The 24,095-nt window shown below is 35.9% G+C and overlaps 3 protein-coding genes across 8 annotated transcripts; all 3 read right to left on the reverse strand.

Annotated features, from left to right (window-relative positions):
* Positions 1 to 2,090: 2,090 nt before the first annotated feature.
* LOC113065511 (6-phosphofructo-2-kinase/fructose-2,6-bisphosphatase 1) lies at positions 2,091 to 13,767 on the reverse strand. 6 transcript variants are annotated; one of them, XM_026236806.1, is made up of 15 exons: positions 13,591 to 13,767; positions 8,329 to 8,511; positions 7,584 to 7,709; positions 7,259 to 7,355; positions 7,065 to 7,131; positions 6,785 to 6,859; positions 6,407 to 6,463; positions 6,168 to 6,289; positions 5,885 to 6,092; positions 5,393 to 5,539; positions 5,200 to 5,304; positions 4,405 to 4,534; positions 4,236 to 4,298; positions 3,783 to 3,847; positions 3,644 to 3,703 (listed from the first exon to the last, which is right to left on the reverse strand). In XM_026236806.1, the coding sequence occupies exons 2-15, from the start codon at positions 8,417 to 8,419 to the stop codon at positions 3,644 to 3,646; spliced, it is 1,413 nt and encodes a 470-aa protein (XP_026092591.1). In that variant the 5' UTR covers positions 8,420 to 8,511; positions 13,591 to 13,767. The 6 variants fall into 6 exon arrangements, with proteins under 6 accessions (XP_026092590.1, XP_026092591.1, XP_026092592.1 ...); XM_026236805.1 differs by lacking the exon at positions 13,591 to 13,767 and having other exon boundaries at positions 2,091 to 3,703; positions 8,329 to 8,419; XM_026236807.1 differs by lacking the exon at positions 8,329 to 8,511.
* A 1,294-nt stretch (positions 13,768 to 15,061) lies between these two features.
* Positions 15,062 to 16,220, reverse strand: LOC113065513 (P2Y purinoceptor 1). Its single transcript, XM_026236811.1, has one exon. It carries the CDS (start codon positions 16,149 to 16,151, stop codon positions 15,162 to 15,164), a length of 990 nt encoding a protein of 329 aa, XP_026092596.1. The 5' UTR covers positions 16,152 to 16,220; the 3' UTR covers positions 15,062 to 15,161.
* Positions 16,221 to 17,678: 1,458 nt separating this feature from the next.
* On the reverse strand, positions 17,679 to 22,432 carry LOC113065514 (connective tissue growth factor). Its single transcript, XM_026236812.1, has 5 exons — positions 22,195 to 22,432; positions 21,302 to 21,518; positions 20,308 to 20,556; positions 18,996 to 19,216; positions 17,679 to 18,919 (listed from the first exon to the last, which is right to left on the reverse strand). The coding sequence occupies exons 1-5, from the start codon at positions 22,264 to 22,266 to the stop codon at positions 18,635 to 18,637; spliced, it is 1,044 nt and encodes a 347-aa protein (XP_026092597.1). The 5' UTR covers positions 22,267 to 22,432; the 3' UTR covers positions 17,679 to 18,634.
* Positions 22,433 to 24,095: the final 1,663 nt, after the last annotated feature.

The following is a 24,095-nucleotide window of genomic DNA, read 5'->3' on the forward strand; positions in this document are numbered from 1 at the left end:
GAATTTCCTCTCTTAACAGGACAAAGTATTCAATACTCTACTAATACACAATATTATATAATCACTTTTCACTCAGTTCTCATAAATATATTATTTTAAATGGAAGCACATACTGTATATATATATATATATATATATATATATATTTAAGTATATTCAAATAGAAAACTATTATTTTAAGTTGTAATGATATTTCACAATATTACTGTTTTTTCTGTATTTTTGATCAAATAAATGCAGGCTTGATGAGCAGAAGAACATTAAAAATAGTAATGTTTACAAACTGTTGGTCTGGTCTGTACTGTATATATATATATATATATATATATATATATATATATATATATATACACACACACATACACACACACACACACACATATTTATGCAAACTAACTGGCAGAAAGAAAAGATATTTTGATTACTGTGATTTTTTTATCATCTCATCCCAAAAAGAATATTAAATATTAATTGTATTAAATAGTCAATTTACTGATAAAAAAAATGCACTGATTACTACCATTCAGAAGTTTAGCGAGATTTTATGTTTTTGAAAGAAAGCTCTTTATTCAAAACTACAATAAATACAGTAATTTGTTTTAATAAAGTTAGAATTTAAAATAACCGTTTTCTATTTTAATACATTTAAAAAATGCAAGGCCATTACTCCTATTAGTCTTCAGGGAATTTTTTTATTAAAATGCAAATATTTGGATCAGTCAATGCTTCTGAAACATCCTTCAGTTCATCACAGCTCATGTTTATTCTTAGGCTCTCCCCATCAAATGTTTTTGCACTGTCAAATAGCAAAAGATTCAAGTTCCAGTGTCTTTTCTGTACCTTTTGTAACTGTAGAAGTGGAGACGTGATGTGAAGGTTTTCTACTGGCGATCCACAACATAGCTCTCATAGGACTGGCCCAGAAGTCTCTCTATGTACATCCATCTTTGGCACTACCCTGAGCTGAGTTACGCTTCCTGGGTGAGTCTTTAATTCTTGTCTTTTAGAGTGACAGGAAAATGCTCATCTTCTTTCTTTAGCAAAGCCCACAGCCAGTGAAGCATTCTTATTTGTTTGTGCATGATGGAAACCATCTTGATCCCTTGAAACCCTTATGACCTCCATATGACTATGTTGAAACTGGCCTGGAAAGAAATACCCATACAAATCCTCCATTTGAAATTATTTGGGATGGTTCTAGTGATGAAAGAGAATGAGGAACTGCACACCAACCCCAAGCTCAATCCAACAGCTGTGGTGCTCTTTAACCGTGTAGCTCCACAGATACTCTCTGATTGGTGGACAGCATCTCAGTTTCTTTCCCATCCACTTCTACTTGTACTGAGTCCAGAGTTAATGTGATCATAACACCACCTTTGGCAGCAAATGATGGAATTCCTGGCAAAGAAGGTACGAGTACAATTCTCCAGCCCTCCTTTTGAAGGAGCCAGCATTAGATGCCCATCCACAAAGATGAACATAGGCCGGCTGTATCGGAGCACTGGATCAGTGCATTCTCTTAAAGTGACAGTCTTTATATAAATCGAACAAACAACAAAGAAATCACTCACTGCTCTTGATTAAAAAGCGTTTATACATTTTAATAAAGAATAATCTTTAATTTATACAGTCCAATATGCAATGCTGTTTTACATTTGATTATTCAATTTCTGTACTTAAAAACTTGCTAGACCTGCTTAAAAAAAGAAAAATCGGAAAATCACTGTTTATTGTTTGTATCTTTACTCTATTGTATTTATTTGTGCTGTTGCTTGTAGTTGTAGTTGTTTGGTCTAGATCTTACATTAAAACAGAATCAAAGTTATTCATGAAAGGAATGGAATGGAACTAAATGTCAATACTGTACAAGGCCACTGGAGGATTTTAGATGTTAGCTTTTACACACAATTCACTGCTGTGCCAATATATTACCACATCTGTAAAAACAAACAAAAAGCTTAATATGGAAAATAATGTGTCTCTGCCACTTTAAGGCACACTTTTTTTTTTACGAAACTGCTGTGTGACATAGGTTTATCAAAAATCCAGAAGGAATGCAATGAGAAATTCATACAGAATGCCATACAGAATACCTTGTGGGAATCTTTATTACAACTTTCTAAGATTCCAGGGTAACGCATAATAAAAACTACTAACAACACAAAAAAGACTTGTGATTACTAAAAGGATTGTAAACAGATGTTATATACCACCCTTCCATTTGACTTATGCATCCAAATACAATATAAAAACGCTCTGTAAGTAGATAGACACCACATATGATTCTAAGAATGAAATACCATTCAACTGGTACAGAAATTGTGTGCTTCTTCAGTATAGGCCCCTACAGGTATGTGCGTTTTTGCATGTAATGTGACCAGGCAAATTCTTAGTGTTTATTTTGCCCAAATTATCATCGGTCACTCAAGACAAACTTCACATTTTACTTATCAGAGGAAAATGTCACAGAACGATACATTTATGAAAAATTATGAATATTAATGCTATAACAAGTACAGCTACCTGGAGGGACTGTGTGTGCGCGTCAAAATGCGCACATCCAAAAGGAACAACAGTAAGCAGGATGAAAATGACAGTGTGGATAGTCAAATATAATGCCACGATAATGCCATGAGAGAGATGGATGCTCATTTAGATTGGAAAAGTTACTTTCCGATAGCTTATAATGAGAAATGAGTTTAGATCATGTGCAGGTGTTTGTGGGTTTCAAAGGGAGCTCTTTTTACGTGTACATACTGAACATTTCGCAGAGTCTCGCCACGATTGTGGGGGTACAAAAAAACGCAATCCAGTAACCCGTGACTGCATATAGGACTGTTACATTTTAGTTGTTACATAATTATGTCTAAAATTTATTTGGATATAGAAATCTCAAATTGAAGAAGATTTTTGGACAGGCTCCCATGAACATACTAATATATTAACAAATTGTGAGGAGTAAAGTGGCTTGAGAATGCTCATGTGTGATATCGTGATGACTCCTATAGATTGATTGATTTGGTTGCTGTCCATGGTGCTGTTAACCGAATCATCTTCTGATTCCTATACTTTATCAATGCATAAATCGTAATTATTGCCCAAATCTTTTAACACGATATTAAATTAATCAAATAACAGATATTCACTTTCAAACAATGGGGATTTTCCCTGTTCTAACTAAACATTTTAGTTGCAATATCATTTCAGCTTATAACATTGTCAATGCAACCATCTTATCAACAAAGTAAAAACATGGGCTTCTTGATTTTCACTGTTTAGTTTTAAAAACTAATGTAGAATCCAAAAGTCTGAGAGTCCTATTATGAAAACAAAATTGTTTTGCATTTTCTAATTTAATACAAAATTAATATCATTTGTAAAGAAAATGTATATTATCAACAAAATTTGAATAAAGTATAAAAATGTATACTTTCAGAATGTCTTATGTCTTTTTTTAGAATGTGTTTTTTCCCCCAGCTATGATATCAGACTTTTAGATCCCACTTGTGTGTTTGTAAGACTTGATAATCTTAATGGAAACATGCTTATGTCTTCTTAGATTCCTTCCTCCCACCTTGTTATTCATTTACACAATCTGTGTGTAGATTGTGCAAAAATGGCGAATTTAAGATTTTTTTTGTGATTACTGATGTTCAGGTACAGTCTGTAGTGCTTCTTCCGTCTTTCTTGCAATATTCACATTCTGGAATGCAAACAAGAAATCGCTTATAGAAACTGATCAGCGATTAAAATTCTTCACTCCGTAGGATTTTATGACTTACTGGGGGTCTGTCCCTGTGCGTGTTCACTGCTTGGATGTTTAAATAGAAGGACTCCACTTTGCATCCTGCAAGGAGAGCATAAAAGAACAGAACACACTTACATATTATGTGTCGCACTTTTCATGAATAATGTAATGAGGGACAAACCTGTAGTATCCAGGGTTGCATCCAATCAACTAAATACCACTCCAACAGATTAAATCAGAATTATAATGTTATGTTGTGGTTTTAATTCATATAGTAATGAAGGTGGTACTGACCTAAATGCTGCTACAGTAGCTACTTTTCATGCTGGGTTCATTTGATCATAATTCTTTCTCTAATATATCTACAGAGTAGTTCTCTAAGACTGAAAACAATAAGAGATTTCCATACTTTTAAAAGACATCAGGACCCCACATTAACCATGGAACAAGCCATGTTTGAAATAAAACCATAACTATGCCTACTCACCGTACGCTAATGGAGTCAATTTGAGAACAGTATGCAGAGGACACTTTAGATATGGTAGATCATCTGTGGAGAAATCAGAGATGTATAAATTAGATGAAAGATGCTATTACAGTGACAAAGTGTGTTCCATAGTCAGTGACAGCAATTGCTGGCTGTTTCTTGTTTAGACCTGCACTCTTGTCCAGAAAGTAGGCCAGTAGACAACGCATGACTGCCTGGTGGCAGATGACCAGTACATTCTCTTGTCTCTCAAGCTCCATTATGACTGGCTCCAGACGGTGCACCAGGTCTTCATACGACTGCAGAACACAGAACAGGGCAAAACTCAAAAAGGTCAAAAGTTTGTAAAAACAGTAATATCCTGCAATTTAAAATAACAAATTTTAACCAGCTATTACTCCAATCTTCATATTCATATCTTAATATTTTGATTTGATACAGTACTATTAATTACTGTTGGTGCTCAATTTTAAGTAATGGTTCTTATTATTAGCATTGTTAAAAATAATTTGTTTTGGATTCTTTAATAAAAAAGCATTTATTTGAAATAGAAATATTTTGCAACATTGTAAATGTCTTTACTGTCACTTTTGATCATTTAGTGCATACTTGCTGAATAAACATATTACTTGATTCATTTTATTGAAATCTTCTTATTGACCAACAATAGGATCGTGTGACCCTAAAGACTGAAAACTGAAAACTCAACTTCGCCATCAAAGGAATACATTTACATTTTAAATGTATATAAAACTAAAAAAACAAACAATCATTTTAGATTGTAATAATATTTTTTTTTATTATTATTATTATTGTAATAATACCATATTACTGTATTTTTGATCAAATAAATGCAGCCTTGACAAGTAGAAGAAATTAAATTAATTATCCCCAAATTTTGACAGGCAGTGTACTTTCCCACATAAACTCATTTTAACACTGTTGTGTTGTGTACAAGACTCACTTCACCCTTTGGATATCGGTAACGGTACTTGTCCTGGTCTCTTAAGGCAAACTCTTCTGGATGGGTTGCCTGAATCTCCTCGTACATCATCTCCTCACATACCCCCTTAAAATGTGCAATGGAGTTCAATGGTTTTTCTTGACATTTGTATTTCACATGCATACACCTTTAATACAGAGCGTGACTAGCTTACCGCATCGATTTCATTCAGTGCCTTCCACTGTTCATACGGTACGCCCAGTGCTTCTGCTGTCTGTATGGTCCTCTTCATGTGGCTGCTCCACACCTTCAGGTCCTTGATGGACTGACCCCTGATAAACTCTGCAAGGGCCTTAGCGTACTAAGCAACAAGACAGACACAAGTCTAATCTATATCTGTGTGTTCAAGGAAGATTCAAATCACAGAAATGCATGGCTTTGTATGCTAGAATTAAGGCTACATCCACAATCCGGTTAAATCTGAAAGTGTCTAATTTCTTTATGTTTTGGCCTTTCATCTATACTGAGACAGCATTTTTATTCTGCAAAAATTGAGCTTTTGAAGATGCTCTCCCAAAAAAAACACTGTTTTTGTTTGGAATGTGGACTGTGAAAACCAAGGTTTCGAAAACAGTTTTCACCCTCAACAAGTGTAAACTATTCCACTTTGACAAAGATTTTACATTTAGTTTAGGATCTAAATAACCTTTAGTCCTTGTGAAGAGAGGCCTGAGTCTCCGCCGATTCTTCCCAGCAGGTTTAGCTCACTTTCTCCATGGCGGCTCAGATAGATGGATCGTGGAGTGACGTGGATGTTCATGAGGTAGTACACTATACGACTCTGAATGTGATCCTGGACATGGTTCACGAGGTACCTGGATCCCACGTTAAAGATCTTAATGAAGGAGAGGTGCCTATGAAACAGATGCAGAGACAGAGGATTGGAATTGATGCATCATCTTACATTTGAGACTTCAGCAGCAGGGTACCTGTCCTTTTCCTCATCCAGGGGGACATAGGACAATTTGTAACAATCAATACGCTTCAGAAAGTCCACCAGTGCTTCTTCTTTATCGTAGTTTTCATAATCTGGGCTGCTCAGCTTCACTTGCTGTCAAAAAACACGGAAATAATAATAAACAAAAGCCATCTCATTCTAAAGTACTGTATGTTCAAAACTATTTTAATAGTCTAACATCACAAATAGTTTAATAAAATAAAATCTCACCATTATATTTTCCTCAATGATTTCTAGGTCATCACAAACCGACTCAATGAAAAATACCTGGACATAAAACATTTTTATGAAAGGAAATAGTTTTATAAATTATTAAATGACAGCAATTTAAGTGATTTCAAAATGATTTTTTTTTCAATGCATCACAAAACACTAAATTGCTGTTGTTACCCTGTAGCTAAGCACATTGACACAATCAGTTCGATATCTCAATCAAACTCTGAATCTTGGAGCACAACAATCTCTTCTAGTACTTACAATATGTTTGATAAAATAACTTGGAAAGTTATAGTCTTAAAAAAAACATCCCATCAATCATCACATTGATACATAAAGCAGTCTGTTGAATAAGCAAAAACCTGCACCTGCCTTATAGCCCCTCTCCTTGGCAAAGCTGATAATGACTCCTCTCCTCTCCCTTGTAGTATTGGTGGCATCAAATACCTGTGAAGTGTATTTGTCAGAGACTGATTTGCCTCAATGATTGGTTGACTCCTCAATAAGAATGCTGAGAGTCCCAGACTAAACTGGTAAATTCTCAGTTGTATTGGATGTAAAGTCAGGTTCAGATTCATATAGTATCTTGACTATTTTAAATCATAGCTTGGACAAACAAGAAGATTTGTTATTCATTACATTCTTGACTCACTGCAACTTGTCCCTGCTCCTTAGTGAAGTAATTGGCAATGTCCTTAAGAGCATTTGTGGCACAGGATCTGAACACATAATACACATATGCACTGAACAAATTACACAATACATAGATATGCACACGAGACAGGTTTCATAATCAAATAACAGTTTATTTAGAAGGTATATACAATCATTCCTAATGTATTGTACCTGCGGATTTTCATGGCCTCTTCATTGTCAGGACGAAAAAATTCATAGTTCTTATAAGTCTGCACAACTTCCCTTCGATACTGACCCAAATTAAAGACTTTACATGAATAAAAACAAAACGCACACACAAAAAATTTGTTAGCAGATATTTCTACATATATTTCCACACTAAATGTATAGAGTTTTATTTAAAATTAAATAATGCTGAAAAAATGTATAGGTTTGTTTTATACATACACACATACACATACAGTATTTATGCACATATACCACAAACATAAACAAATCCAAATACTTGCTGATCATTAATTTCACATACACTCACCTTGAGTTGGGACTCCAATCCAATTTAGATATCGGGTTAACTTTTTGGAGATGTAGGTTTTTCCCCTGGCTGGCAGACCAACCATCACAATCATTGTGGGACAGTTTGTAAACTGGGGTCGTGAGGCTGTGGACCAGTAGAAAACATTGACATTAAAGTTTGAACAATGTTTAATCACTTGAAGATGTTGGAGTAGGAGATTATATATTCATTCACAAAATAATGCCTATGCAAAATTAATCTGATAGTCTGTTACATTTGAGAGAATTGAGGAAAAACTAAGCGGTACAAGGCGGTGGCTGCCGGATTAACTTCTAAGAACATACAGGACTTCTTCACTGAAAACAGCACATCTTCATCATCAGATTATTAAATTTATAATGATTTGTAATGAGACAGCAGGGTTACTCAAATGGCTTGGATTCCACAGAGTATGAAAACTACTGAAAGACCATCCCACAGTAACCAAGGAATCACATGAGTCTTGAAGCCAGCTCAAGTACTTAATATTCTTGATCATCCCGTTGCCACAACAGAAGAAACAATACTCTCAAAAACACAAATTGCTGCAACTTCAAGAGGCAATTAAATGTAGACAAAAGAAGCAGGCAGGTCTGAAGTTCACAACACCCATGTTGATCGTCTACAAGAGATTAACCCTCATAGTGCCCAAGAATTTTAGAGGAGAGGGAATAAGCAAATATAGACAGGAAATGCAGGTGAATTAAGTTAGACCCTCACTTACAGCCTCTCCTCTGGCCTAGAGAACTGCCCATCCCTGGCACCCATATCTTGAGCAGTGGTGTCTGTGTGAGCTCCTTCTGCTCCGTGGACATGTCTTTAGGACCTGCACAGCTGATTGTGTGTTTAGGAACTGAGAACACATGGCTGGGATCCCATCAACCCTGTTCCTGCTCAGGTCACCTGACTGAGGCGGGAGAGAGTTGGGAGGAGAGGCAGGGTTGGTGGAGAGACAGAATCCTGGCTGCCAATGGGTAATTGACTTAGTTAACCCTTTGTAGGTTTTGAGCTTCATTGTGGCTTCATGACAAAAAATATACAATTTCTTAAACAAAAAGAAACATTTAAAACATTATGTACAAATATTTTACTTCATGTATATATTTTAGACCAGCAGCGTCCTAATTTGAATGTATGCACTGTGTTTAGTTGCAAATTTGTAAAATACAATGAAATTATATATATATTTTTTAATTGGCCTATATATTTTATAGCCTATAATTATACGTATTTACTATATAACTATATAAAATAGTTAAGTCCAATTGACTCTTAAGACTAAGAACAACAGACGCATATACATGCAGACATGCAAAATGCATATACAATAAACAATAAACAGAATGTTGATGCTAAAAGTTATTATTTATGCACTGAAATTTTTTGTTTAGGAATCATTTTCACAAATAAGCTAATTAAAATTAAACAGCAAAATAACTTTGAATTAAACATGAAATTTTGAATTAGAAAAACTGAAACCGTATTTTCTTGTAAATAAAACATTGTCCTATGCATGCCAGGCACTAGTTGGCGATGTCACTATGTAAAGGAACACTGTAGTCTGCAAATATATAAACATAAGCTGCGTCCAAAAGCCTAGTCAGCTGCCTCGCTTTGTAGGCAGCTTTTTTTGTACTAAGGCACCTCATGAAAGTGATTTCGGACAGGCTTCTGAGGCAGCGTAATGGTTTAATTATATCTACAACAAAATAGAACGAGTTTTGGTGATAACTAAACAAATATTTAATTACTATAATATTGATTTCTCGCTAGAAATAAGTGCAAAAGCTGTCAGAAATATACATTTCAGAGGCCATCTTTATTGTTTAGCTCAACAATCACGGAATGGAACGCACAGGATTGTGGGATATCAAAGGCAGCGAAGTATATCTAGGGTTGGAGACCCTATACAGTAAATAAACTGTCAGATTATCTTCAGATTAAAAGGGGAAAGAACCAATATAGCTGTTCATGACCCATTTATCATCCCACAGCTGTGAAGTAGAGCACAATGAGGCCAGGTACAGAAGCAGCTTGATCAGGACTGTAAATAAGATTAGCAAGTCTGCAGACAGACTTACGTACTGTCTGATTCTGCATGTGCCTGATTTCAGATTGCTCCCTGATCCAGGTGTCCTTTGATATCACGGCCTTAATAATGTAACATATCCTCTGTAGAAGGCCTGTGCTGTACAGTTGCTAGAGGGGAATAGTGCACATGATTTAAGATAGAGTGCTGTGATGTGGTGATACCATAATTCGGTAAGCGTGCACAATAGATGTTGCAGGGCTGCCAGCTGCAAGCGTTCAGCTTGAGACACTCAACTGACACCATTCTAACACCACATGTCCATTTTCTCATACATTGGAAAGTACCTTTGAGCGACAGCCAGAGCACCCACAGTTTAATCTGATATTTTGCCAACCTCTCCAGTGTGTAGAAGTGTTTGCACTCTGGAGAGCATCAAAGTGTCTATTTACAACATGTTTTTGTAGCGTTGAGCAAAGTAGCCAATCACAGACACATTTGTTGATTTCTTGAAAACTTCTGATTGGTTATTGTCTTCAAGATAGTTGGAATTTAGTCAAAGCTCACACGCCTTTTTCTGCACGCTTGCAAATCCTCTTATTAATATTAGAATTTTGATATCAAAATGTTTTTGCAATTATTTAGATAAATAATTCTCTCACTGTGCATTGCAATAATAACATACAAAAAGAATTTAGTTAAATAGTTCTGTTTTCTGATGTATCATCTGCAGTTTATGCTACTGTAATTACTGTACTGTATTATTGTGAATTTTTGTGCTAAGAGTTATGAAAATGTACACCTTATTTGTGAAATTAGTACCAAAGTGAATAAAAAAATAAGAATTCCAAGTTTAACTCAAAATCAAACCAAGCGAAATTGACCGTGGATCATTCAAAACTCTCCATGGGAAATTGCCCTTTGTAAAAACAACTGCTCTGACAAGATGTCTATCTATACAGCAGTGTGTGTGACCACATTCATCCACGCAGAGAAGCACAGACGAAGCACAACCAAAACTTTGTTCTTTCGCGAGACGCATGCACTTTCATTTCTAAGCGCTAGCGGGTTAGTTAAACTTAATGTCACCAAAAAAAGACTCACAAAAATGTCTCATTCAAAAAAAAAAACATTATTCCATGATACAGATTAAAGATTGTGAAACATCTGCAAACTAATAATTCTTTAACCTTTCTCAGAATTTATTTTTTAAGCATCTCAGTTCCCAAGTTCCCAGTTCTCAAGTTCACACAGTCAAAGATATATTGTAAAGTAACCACTCTGTAGAGGTGAACACCATTTATATCTTAACGTTGAACAATATATCTGTTGTTGTGTCATTCAAATGTTTATTTTTTTTATGAAGTGTACTTTGAAGTTTTCAAGTGTTTATATTTATTTGTAGAACAATTAAGGGTCTTCATGTTCTGGTTTGTGTGTTTCCTGTTAACAATAGTTCACAGTAATCAGGAAGCTGTCGTACAAGCAAGCAGGTGTAGTGTGCACTCACTGCTGTTCCCCTTTGAGTGTGATGTCCGACACCTTCGCCCTGAGACTTCCTGGATGTCACACACAACGCCCATGACCACATGTGTTGCGTGTGCTCCTTATTAGCTCAAATAAACAAGTTACTCATTTTTTTTTACTGGTTCTAGCTCTACGTAGCAAACTGTTCAACCAAATGTCACTAATACACCAGCCAAAATACAAATTATCAACATAAAAAAGCTTTGCCTTATTCTGACAGCTTATGCGGTGTGTAAACTTTATCAGTTCTATCTAGCCTATCTGTTGCCTGTTTCACACTCATCCATCAGTTGTTGTCACCAGGGTTTGAAATTAACACCTGCAAACCCGCAAAATTAGGGTAAAAATCAGCTGTGGCCGGAAACGCTGTCAAATCACTAGTCAATGTGGCGTGTTACTTCTCGTAAATTATGTTCACTCATTCATTTCTTGGGGAAGTTCATGTAAAGTGAATTGACATACAGCCAAGTATGGTGACCCAAACTCAGAATTTGTGCTCTGCATTTAAGCCATCCAAAGTGCACACACACAGCAGTGAACACACACACACACACTGTGAACACACACCCGGAGAAGTGGGCAGCCATTTATGCTGCGGCGCCCGGGAAGCAGTCGGAGGATCGGTGCCTTGCTCAAGCTAGGACACCTTAGTCATGGTATTGCCAGTCTGAGACTCAAACCCACAACGCTAGGGTTAGGAGTCAAAGTATGCCAAATCAGCCAAGAATTAGCGCAAATACTGAACTTGTGAGACATTGTGACATTATCGAGTAACGTTAGGCCTATATTACAAAACCCAAACCAAACACCTACAGAGTGCACGCATCTTTCACTGTAAGATTCAGTCTATTATGCATTATAAGAATGCTCACTTAATTCAAGATAAATTATATATTTAAGTTATATCGTTTCATAAAGTAAATCAATATCACATGAAGAGTGCCATTTTTTCTTTAAATCAGCATGGTTACAAATGTAATATTGATTTTATACAACAATAAACAATAAGTGTATATCAAGAGACTTTTCTTAGACACCATATTAGCTGTTTTTGCCAAAAAATAATAATAATTCCAAACACAGTCACAATGCTGCTTGCATCTCTAAGGAACATGATGATGTTTAGTTCCTGAATTAATTAAACGAGTAAATTTATCTTGAGGCCACGAGTTAACTTATCTTGAGGCCACGAGTTAACTAATCTTGAGGCCACGAGTTAACTAATCTTTAGGCCACGAGTTAACTAATCTTGAGGCCACGAGTTAACTAATCTTGAGGCCACGAGTTAACTATAATCTTGAGGCCACGAGTTAACTAATCTTGAGGCCACGAGTTAACTAATCTTGAGGCCACGAGTTAACTAATCTTGAGGCCACGAGTTAACTAATCTTGAGGCCACGAGTTAACTAATCTTAAGGCCACGATATAACTAATTTTGAGGCCACGAGTTAGTTGTATATATTTTTTTTGACAAAATGGGACCAGAGGGGCTCCGTACCTGACTGCTCAAAAACAGTGTTAATTTAATTAAGGACGTTATTACTGATGACCATGTTCATCAGGTGAAGGCTTTTTTTGTGTCAACGATGACAAAGCAGGGCTGCTAACTCTCACATTTTTTGCGTGAGACAAACATGCATTGATTATCACGCCGAAGACAAACATGCAGATCAACCGTTTTTGTTATGAATTGTATCCCATTTTCCGTTATTATGTATAGCCTAATACAATTAGTGTAGTACCTAAGGTTAAATGGAGAAAAGGGTTTTAAATTCAATGCAAAGAGGCGTATTAATTAATGCAAGAAAATACTGAATTTAACCCAAGAAAAGTAAGTACAGTAGGCCTATTCATGTGAATTAATAGTGAATCAAGACATCGAAATTGATTAATGGTCATCAGCATCGTATCAAATTCTTTCTATTTTTTACCCTCTTGTTTACCCAACTATGACAACTTCCGCTAGAAAATATGAAAGGGTATGTAACTATGTAAAATATGTAACTACTTTCAAGATAAATTAGTTTTTTAATGAAATAAAATGCATACATGAGTATATAGTATATAGTAAAGTATATATTTTTTTATTTAATTTTACATATAGTAAAAAGAACATGTTCTGAAACACACAAAAAGTAAATTAAATTCACAAGTAAAGTAAATTAAATTATATTATTATGAAATAAATAAATATATATATATATTAGTTTTTTTGATGATTTTTGATGATTTAAAATGATTTTTGAATGGTCACTTTGTTAAATCCAGCATAGACAGCCTCAAGCAGCTGGTTTATTTCCGGGTTTAACATGTTGTTGTTTTTTGGCTAATATAAGTTATGAATGGCCAGTAACTTAAAATGTATGAGCCAAATTGGCTGGTGAGTGAAAAAGTTAGTTTCAATCTCTGGTTGTCACACTTTGAACTCACCGGCACTGTCACAACGCGTTCGTCTGTGGAACTCCTTCGCAAATGTATCCATCTTTAGGGAAAACTCGCAGATAACCGTAAATATCAATCCCTAACTTGTGCTGTGTGATGTATTTCAGATGCTCATTTTAATGTAGCTAACTAAACGGGAGAAGCTTGTGCGTTCTCTTCCCTATCATCCCCCACCCTGATGACACATAGACATATGATCTGTGCCGCCTGGCCCTGTCCTTTAATGTCTGCCAGACCAAGAGTTGACATGCTCAGCAAGCACAGGCTACTCACAACAGCAGCAAAGGTTATGTTTCTGACTTTTAACCTTTATGTTTTCCACAGACCATTTACCACTTTATATAACCACAGGCATTTAGGTTTCATGCATTATCAACCACTAGTTTATGTCAATTTCATGTTTAAGTTTTTCAATATAAGATATTGTTAGGTTTGATCATGTGGAGTTATTTTAATAAGAACGATAAGTTCTACAGCATGACAATAGTATCTGCTAGAATATTTTTATTGATGCACCATTTCAACCCTCTGAAGCAAGAGGTAATGACATTCATGAACATCACTGAGGACTGTTATAATTGTTTCTCCATAAGTAAACAACAACAGTGACAGCAATGAGCATTTCCTCAGTATTTATTGCTTTGACAATAAACTTGATCTTAGATTATCAATGATCCATGTTTTTTTTTTAAAAAAGAATATAAACAAAAAATGTACAAAACATAACCTATATTTACAATCTGTGTTAAAATAATTGGCATAATAAAGAACTTCTTTTTTTCAGAGTGCAGTTTTTTTATGTTGGACGTGGGGACAACACAATACCAAAATTGACAATCATACAAAGGTACATTTTCTTTAAAATTGTGTATAATATGTTCATTTTGTTGGCGAGAACCAATATTTTTAGATTTAATATATATTTACCTTGCATGGTTTTGTTCATGTGTTTGGATGCAAGTCTATCTATCAATCAATCTATCTAACTTGTCAGAGTTGAGGAAATTTCAGATCTTTCAGTTTTGCTTTTACTTTACCACATGGCAGTCATATTTGCTGTGTGTCATATCTTAATGTGGATATTATAACACTGTTCATCTGCACTGGCCTATGTAATAAAAACTCAAAATAGGTCCCTTTGTGTTTGTTTCAGTAGCAACATGCTGCTTAGAAACCTAGAGCATTACTGTGATTGATGAATGTACATGACAAAAATCACTTTTGAAGTTCTTCTGAATTTAGGCTATACATAAAGAAATGTGTGCAAACATAAAAGCAAAAATGCATTTTCAATCATTCAATGTGTAAAAAAAGCATTGCAAGACACCACATTAAATGACCTTTCTTTTAAAGCGGAACCAAAATTAGAACAAAATCAGTTCTGTTTCTCAGAATAAAGTGCAAGCACATCCTGTGACAAAAGCAAGGCCCCAAATAACCACATTACATCAAGATGATCTAGATAAGAATTGTTTCATTCAGTGTACATAATCTCGATGAACAGATATGTTTTCGGGTTGATAAGTGGGCAAAACATAACAAAGAAACTCCATTCATCTCTATTTCTTGACCATGCTGTCGGGAGTTTTCTTCCGTAAGGCAGAGTCCTCCTCAAAAGAGACGGCAGCAGATTGGCGGCCTCGTCCGCACTTTATAAAGCACTTCATCAGCAAATCATCACTGTTAAAGAAGTAAACCAGTGGGTTGATCGCACTATTCATGCATGCCAATCCATTACCAACTTGGTTTGCGATGTACATAGAGTTATACCATTTCTGACATACGCCGTCCAGTTTGGAGATACGAGTTACCAGGTTTAGATTCCTAAAAATGTGGTAAGGGATGAAACAAACAGAGAAGAGCAGGGTCAGGATGACAACCAGTCTGATACACCTCAGCTTCAAGATGACATCGATGTCTTTCTTTGTCATCAGAATAAACGCCACATGCCCATAACAGCATAACATTATTAACAACGGGATCCCAAATCCAAGAACCGTCTTTCCGATGCTGTACTTCAGGTATTCCCTGATGTATATGTCCGAAGTTGTGTCATAACATGATGTTTTGTTTTTGAAGAAGGTTTTGTCAAAGAACATATCCGGGAGAGACTGAAGGAAAACTAAAAACCAAACCAGCGTAACAATCAGCATGGAGAGTCTCGCTGTAATTCTGCCTTTAACTCTCAAAGTGTGCACGATGCCGAGATACCTGTAAACACTGATGCATGTGAGGAAACCAATGCTGCCGTACAGGTTGATGCAGAAACACAATCTTAAAATCTTGCAAAAAACATTTCCATATTTCCAGCTTTTGGAAGCGTAGTAAACCACCAAAAAGGGCAGGGTTAAAATATATAAAATGTCCGCCAGGCAAAGGTTGAGCACAAAGATATTTACATTACCAATTTTCCTCCAGTTATTATACATAGATTTCAGCCCCAAACAGTTGCCAATTGCTCCTAGAATGAAAACAGTCACGTAGACCGAGGGCAAAAACTTTTGAGTAAAACCAAAATCGACTGATTTGCAGGTTGAATTGTACGCCATCGTTCATTAAAAACGATCATCAGACTTTCTTGCTAGAGGATGGAGATGCTTGACATTCTCGCACATGAATATGTTACAGGAAGTGTGAGCACGTTGAGATGTCTTGACTGAGAAAGGCACATGTGCGTAAAAAAAAACGTTGAACTCTGAACTTTGAGTTTGAACTAATTTGTAAAAAAAAAAAAAAACAGCTTTTATGAATTATATATACATAATAATAATAATAATTATTATTATTTATTATTATAATTATAATAACTAATATAATTAGGCATAATAACTAAATGTGGAATCCCCTTGTTTTGTGTGAACCCTTGGTACTTCTAACTAACTCAATCCTAATGACCTGGGTGGTCTCTTAGGTTTATATTCAGTGAATATGTCTGCTTTGTATTTAATTATAAAGTTATTATATAATTATATATCGTAATTAGCCTATATAGCCTATGGTTATTTAGTTATACCCGGGGTTCATGTAATAAAACAATCTCTCTCTTATTATCATTCCACTGAATATCCTCTTTATTTCTGTTGTATTTTCCATTCTTGTTCATACAGTAATACCTTACAAAATGGAACAAATTCTACCGAGAGCAAACTAGAGCATCTAATTCTTGCTTGCCTTTCCTCGTAAAAACAAGAGAGGGCAGCGTTACACTTCTGAATCACTGTTGGGCAAGGCAGGTTCATTTATACACAGCAGCACATTTCATACATAATGGTAATTCAAAGTGCGCTACATAAAAGAAAAGAAAACAATAAGAACAGAAATCACAACAATGAAACAAGGAATTGAAATACTTCGAAAATGATTTAAGAGTTTTAAAATTAGTTTAAAACAGTGAAGAACAGATAATGAATTTAAACATAAATTATAGTGCAATTAGTTCGGTCAATGCACAGTGCTCATTCAATAAATGCACAACTAAACAGATGAGTTTTAAACCTGGATTTAAATTGTTTTGGCACATCTAATCTCTTCTGGAAGCTGATTCCAACTGCGGAAGGCATATTAACTAAATGTGGAATCCCCTTGTTTTGTGTGAACCCTTGGTATTTCTAACTAACTCAATCCTAATGACCTGAGTGGTCTCTTAGTTGTATATTCAGTGAATATGTCTGTTATGTATTTAGGTCCTAGGCCATTGAGTGATTTATAAATGAGTAAAAGTACTTTAAAATCAATCCTAAATGTAACTGGGAGCCAGCGTAAGGACCTGAGGACTGGTGTGATGTGCTCAGATTTTCTGGCATTCTGGATGAGCTGCAGCTGTCTAGTGGTCTTTTTGGGAAGGCCTGTGAGGAGACTATTACAATAGTCCACCCTGCTGGTGATAAAGGCATGAACAAGTTTCTCCAAGTCTCGACTGGAAACAAAACATCTTATTCTTGCAATGTTTTTTATATGATAGTTTGCTGATTTAGTTTCTGCTTTGACATGACTTACTGAAACTAAACTGTAGAGTGAGAGACTCGTGGTGGGAATTCAGTATAGAGCTACTAGACCCCAATAAAAGGAGACAGGCACACAGCACAAAACATTTATTACTGAGAATTTATGATGAGATTAAAAAAAAAATCGTTTTCTTAAGGTCTGAAAACACTGTTAACTTTTGACTGCAAGGTTGTGAGGTGGCAATTGACAGTGCAATGAAACTTAAAATTCGCTAAATGAACACAAATATTAAAGGTTCTAGTATTAATGAAAGAAACATACAGACATAAACAAGTATTTACATATATATACAGTCAATCCTTTTGCAAGAAATTAGTAAACACTAAAGTATGGCTAGTGTCAGTCTTCAAATAAAAGCCTGCAGTAAATACAAGTGAAGAGGCCACAATTAACTAAGTAGGGATAACTGCAGGCGGAAGCAGTGGGTGTGGCCAAAGATGAAAGGTAAGGTGTGGATAAAAGGTTTTCTAATTGTTTAGAGTTATTGGTGGCTAGAGGGATTAGTTGCTGATGTAGAATTCAACTTTCAGCATGCCACCTTTTGCCACTCACATTGCTTCGACCTGCGGCTACCCCTGTCTCCATTTAACTGTAAACAAAAAAATTGTCTAAATTTCGCGTGGCATCTAAACATTGCTTCTTCTATGTGCAATGCTATTTCAGGTAAATTTCAAATCTAAGACTAAAGTTTCTTTGCTTAAATCCTGTTTCTTGACCAGGAGAAAACATTTTATCTCATTTACATAATTTTATTTTTTTTCTAAAACAACTGTCATTTCAGGCACATCTTAAGCTCATAACCTATTTGAATTCCACCACATGTCATGAAAAAAAAAAACAGTCACATCTCAAATGGCTTATGTGCTCTTCAGTGCTTTAAGTCGAACAGGGTTTTTGTCAGTCAGTAAAATGAAACTTCAAATCTTGAGTTGGGTCCGTGTAACTAACACGCAAAAAGACATGTAAAACCCAGAGCGTCCAATATGAATCTACTAGACCCAAAGTCAGCCTATAAGAGAGTGAGTGTCTAACCCAAGAAGGGAGACCCTCTATATGCCCCTCCAGATGAATAGGGGCAGTTGTAATGGCAGATGCAGGAGCTGATGGTCATGACAGCATGATTAAGCAGTCTTCCTCCAGGGCAGCGGAAAGTGACCAGTGCTGTGCCAGTGTGGTAAGGAGTGCAACAACGGTTGTCTTTACATGTGCCACAATAACGGGGCCTGTAGAACTGTGTACTATAGCAGCCCTGGTGGAAAAGCCGCACCGGGGTCGCTGACCTGTAGGTGGGTTGACATTTCCTCCTGGGCCACTGAAACATAGAAGTTAGTTAGAGAATGTTTTGACTGGTCAAAACCGAAGCATCCTATGGTAGATAGGAGACATACCTGTGGGTTTCTTTGGAGAACAGGCTGACAGGGTCGGATCATACACAAGCGCATCTGCATCTCCAGGCGACAGGCCAGGTTTTGATTGGAAACCCGTGTAGATATTCCAGGCCCGCAGGTGTGTGAGCAAGCACTCCACTCTGAGCTCTGGTCTATGCAGTTTGAACCAGGTCTGGTTTGGTATGCAGAGTCTGCAGGCAATGTCTGGTCACTCCCTGAAGCTGCCATCCCAAAAACAAATCCCTTGTTATGCTATATTAATACCAAATATTGGGTTCACTCTTTTTGTCAACATTCTTTCAATTAGCACAGGTTTTGTATTTCTTGTTTAGAATTGATTGGAATGGATGAATTGATCTGAGCTTATGCACTGTTTTTGAGTGAATATTGCCGAAATTATCCACAAATAATTATTTGTATAATTTTTTCAATCAAAAACTGAAGTGAGGAAGCTCAGATCAATGAGCCATTTGACTTATCAGTTCCAAAAATAAATATAAAACCTATGCTAATTGAAAGAAAACATGTAAAAAAAAAAAAAAAAACTGAATCCAATATTTGGTGATAATATAGCATAATGACAGATTTACAAGGACAAGATTTTTTAAAAGGACAAGGGTTAAAATAACACACAGAACTGTCGTGAAATGTGTATTTAGAAAGAAAAGTACATAGTATCAATTCTGATTTCATGTTGAACTTAAATATTCATTCTTATCTCAGTAAACCTTATCGAGTTGTATTATTTTGTAACCAGCTCTTACCATCTGACAGTAATTGTTATGAGAATCCCAAAGAAGCAATACCAAATACTTCTATCCCTACGAGATGATAATCAGCCATTTATTGGCAGTGTTTTGTGCACATGGATCTGTTAACGTCCTCACTGTAAACACATTCTGAACAAAATGTACCATTCCAGCTGATTTAACTTGGGTGGCATTGCCTTTGAACACCTTCCATGCTCTGTTTGGTTTTTTTGGAGTTTAATTGTTAAACTACACAGACATGAGTCTTGTTATGAATCATGGAAAGTTGGCTTCGGGTAGAAGCTAGAATTTGTGCTTTTGGGTTCCATCTTGGCAAGACATTTTCAATTAAATGGTCAAAATCCCACAGACGGGAATGTAATTCAGAGTTCTCAGAGATTCGAATAAGAAACATGTAAAAAGATTTATGCAAAATCCCAAAAGAAGAGAGACGGTTTTCATTTCAGCTCATGGAGTAGGCCAACTATTACATCAACAACAGCCTTTGTGTATGTTTTATGTCTTGATTTGTTTGCTGGACACATAAACAGTTAATAAAGTACCTATATGAGCGTCCTGAAGCACTGTGTTGTCCATATTTTCACACACCCACACTTTACAGCATTTTCCTGGTTGTTGAACCCTTCGAGGATGAGGGCAGTCTGGGGTGGGCAAGAGAACATCTTCACTGCACCGGGGCACACAGGTCACCCCTCCACCTGAACAACGACACTGAAGAGCACAGGAGGGCTGAAATACCTGGCCTTCCTGGTAAGAGACTCCATTATGTTCACAGCCCAGCTCCTTCTGACCTAAAAACAAAGGTTCAAAAGATTACACTGATGACACGATATGCAATACAGAAGGTCTAAATGTCCTTGAGTTCTCATAAAGGTTTATTGTGAAAGGTTTAGCACAGAAGCTGTAAGTTCTGCTTCCTAGACAGGCCTTACTGGCTTTGTATTTCATGTTCCCTCTCTGTAAAAAAATATATTCACTTAAACTTTGTTTAGAGTTGAACTCATTCATTTTATTATTTTAAATGAATGTCAGGTTAAAATTTTAGATTGTCATTGCTTTTACCCTGTCATAATTCTATCGCTTTTTTTTTGTTTAGGTTTTATTGAAGTTTTTCCCCATTAAAATTTTAAATTACAATTATTAATGATGGCATAATAAATCAAATTCTCTAAATAGCTGCTCAAATGCTTAATCAAAACACAAATACAATTGTACTCATAAACTATAAAAATATATAATTATTATTTTACATTATATTATTATATTTAGAATTTAGAAAACTTTTTTTTTACATTTGAGATTCAGTACAACCCTGGCATAATTAAAACTATTATTTAATACTCAAATGATGAAATACTCAAAGGACATCTCAAAAGATAAATCAAATGCTCAGACCAACATTACAAATGATGAATAATATGTGCCATCCCAAAATTATGATAGTAACTGACCTTGTCATGTTAGTCAAGAGCTATGGGTGGAGCTTATGGTTGTAACCATAATGTTAATGCAGTGTATTAGGTGGTGGAAACTCACTGACACACTCTCCTGGGTCTCCAGGGAAGCTGGCGCTATAGTCACATTGCAGGCCGCGCTGAATGTCACATGGAAACAGCTCACTGCAGGCCTCACCCTGCTGCCGCGCACACACCTGACAGCACTGGCACCCATCGAGAATGAGAGGAACGCCTTCCTGGCAGTCTGGTAGAGAGCTTTGGCACTGACATGGGCTGCCACACTGCTGACAGCACACCTAAGACAGGATACAGGAAGACTTGTTATGTAATGAATGCAACAGAGCATCAGTGTATGGGTAAAATCTACACAATCTGTACATGTGCTCAATAATACCATGTGTCCAATGCTTGAATGCAGTTTCAATAATCAAGCATTACTGTAATATACACTGTAAGTTTCCATTAATGCTTTATTTTTCATGAATGCCTCTAATAATATCACTGCTGGTTTTTAAAACATGCAGCTTTGTTAAAAAAAATTCATAGCATAAGGAGAAGCAAAAGGGAAAGAAAAAAAATCCCTCATGCGAATCACTGACGGTAAATATTCCCAGGCTTTGAACACAAAAAACATGCTTTCAATTATAAGCTAGTGTTAGAGCCAATAAGCTTAAGATGAAAATCATCCATTTGTACAGAACAATGACACTTTAATTAAGCTTTAATTTCCCATTTCATTCAGTTTGTACTGGAAAACCCTGTTTATTAATGAACTCTCTGAGGCAAAATGTCCCTCAAAAAGTCCCTGATAAAGAAACATTAAAGTAACCTCTTCCTCTTGACTCTGAGCATAACAGTTTACAAAACCGTAACCAGACCTAATCTCACATCTGTTGCACAAAAAAAAAAGCTGAACACACACATCAGAAATATTTTCACTGCCAAAATGCATACATGCAACTAGATTCTCACCTGTGAGCCTAGGTAAAACAGCAGTGCCCATGCCATCAGACTGTTTCGGTCTCTCTGTAGCTTGTCCATCATTTTCTGCTATAGGTTCCAGCACAATGAGATTTTCTACTTGTGTTACTGTTTTCTCACTGCCTGGCTCTGTGCACATGCTCTTTTATAAAGTCCTTGCTCTGATGTCATAGCCTGACTGCAGGGTAAACAGTGGCTGGACCTGGATCAGAAATGTTTCAAATTCCACATCTCCATTGCCCATTTCCACAACCAGGAATTATTTTCTCCCTCTGCTCGTCTGCTCTGGTGTGCAGAGGTGAAACATTGACTTTTGGAAGAGAAGACAGCATATTGTGGTTTGCTCTCGACCACATCCAAGTTTTCTGTTTTCATCGAAAGTCTAATAGCTGTTGTTTATTAAATGGCTACATTATATATATTTAAATAAAAAAAACAGACTGATAAGCATGGTTGGGAATAAAACATTGCACGTTAATTCAGGAAAACAGTTTATATTGCATAACTTACATATTAGACACAATTGCCACTAACTTTGTGTATTTTTATCCACCAATAATTCCACATGAAGTAAAAATAGAATTTAATAAAATAGAAAACTGAAAGCTTTCCTTGACTGTTTCCTTGTACCTTAATCTTTGTGTGATTATCACAACCAGTTGTATAACACTATTTTTTTGAATACATTTTTTTTTCTTGCCTATTATCTAGTAATATACAGTAGCCCTAAGGGCAAGTTTTTTTTTTTCATTGACTCAAGTAAAAAAAAAAAAAAAGATGTGAATCATTACCCTACATTATTTTACTGTAATTGGATTAATGGAAAAAAAAATCAGTGTACAAAGTGTCATTGAAAATCTCCATTACTAATAGACACTGACAGTCTGTCTGGAAAGTGACACAAACATTAAAGTGATCAGAATATTTTGAAAGCTTGCTCAGTCACCAAGTTCGAGGACTGGAACTAATTGTTCTTTGAATTGTAATAGCATTTAAAATAGAGAATGTGCTTCCATTTAAACTGCGGGTGGCTCTGAAAAAGAGTTTTTAGCTTCTCAAAAAGGCGTTATACATTTTTTTCATGTCAAGTGCTCAGACAAAACAATCCTAATGAAATGCAGGATGACCCACTGGGAATGACGGTTTAAATATAGACCTAGACGGGAAATTCACTTTTACAAATACCACAGCTCTTGATAATTCAGCTGGAACACATGTGGCCTGCCAGATACAGCAAAAGTCAAGTGGATATTAGTTCTGTCTAAAAATTCTGTCCAGCCACTCTTATATTTATTTTGACATCCTTTCCAAAAATCACAAATGATTGGAATGTACAATATCACCGTAAAGGGTGCAGGGCACACATCTCTTCATGCAAAACACAGTATAGTATTCAGAATGAAAAATATTGTCTTATTCTTGAATGATTTTGATTCAGTGTAACAGTGGAGGATGGAGTAATCTAAATATTATTATCCTATAAATGGTATTAAATAAACATTCAAAGTCCAGTGGAAACATGTTATAGGGTGTCAGGAATGTGTAAATTTGTTCTGGAAGGATGATCCACAAAAATATTGTTTAAATATTTAGAGATTAACTGAGCAAGAAAAGCAGATGTGGGACAAAGACTCCCTCTTTCATGTCTAAAATACAGCCAGTTGTGGTTAAAAACTAGTCCAATAATGCCTCATGGAAAAGTTTTCTCTTAAAATGAAGTACACACATTGAACTTCACTTGCTGAGTGCCCTGAACTTACTTGAGTTACCAGGAATACAGGATATTGGAAAGGCAGCCTCATATTTATACACTAAGCTGTGGGCAGTGCTTTCATTTAACACCTGCTGTGGCACAGCAGAGTAAAACCCTAAATACTAAATGACAGTGCAGT

This window comes from Carassius auratus, chromosome 48 (assembly GCF_003368295.1).
Source record: "Carassius auratus strain Wakin chromosome 48, ASM336829v1, whole genome shotgun sequence".
NCBI classification, from domain to species: domain Eukaryota; kingdom Metazoa; phylum Chordata; class Actinopteri; order Cypriniformes; family Cyprinidae; genus Carassius; species Carassius auratus.

Coding starts and splice junctions, on each gene's coding strand:
- LOC113065511 (XM_026236805.1), bottom strand. CDS start 8,419: ATGTCCACGGAGCAGAAGGAGCTCACACAGACACCACTGCTCAAGATA. Junction 6,093..6,167: donor CTGGATGAGGAAAAGGACAG/GTACCCTGCTGC, acceptor TCTGTTTCATAG/GCACCTCTCCTTCATTAAGA. Junction 5,540..5,884: donor TCTCTTCACAAGGACTAAAG/GTTATTTAGATC, acceptor CTTGTTGCTTAG/TACGCTAAGGCCCTTGCAGA.
- LOC113065513 (XM_026236811.1), bottom strand. CDS start 16,151: ATGGCGTACAATTCAACCTGCAAATCAGTCGATTTTGGTTTTACTCAA.
- LOC113065514 (XM_026236812.1), bottom strand. CDS start 22,266: ATGATGGACAAGCTACAGAGAGACCGAAACAGTCTGATGGCATGGGCA. Junction 21,519..22,194: donor TGTTTTACCTAGGCTCACAG/GTGAGAATCTAG, acceptor ATCCTGTCTTAG/GTGTGCTGTCAGCAGTGTGG. Junction 20,557..21,301: donor AGACCCAGGAGAGTGTGTCA/GTGAGTTTCCAC, acceptor CTTTGTTTTTAG/GTCAGAAGGAGCTGGGCTGT.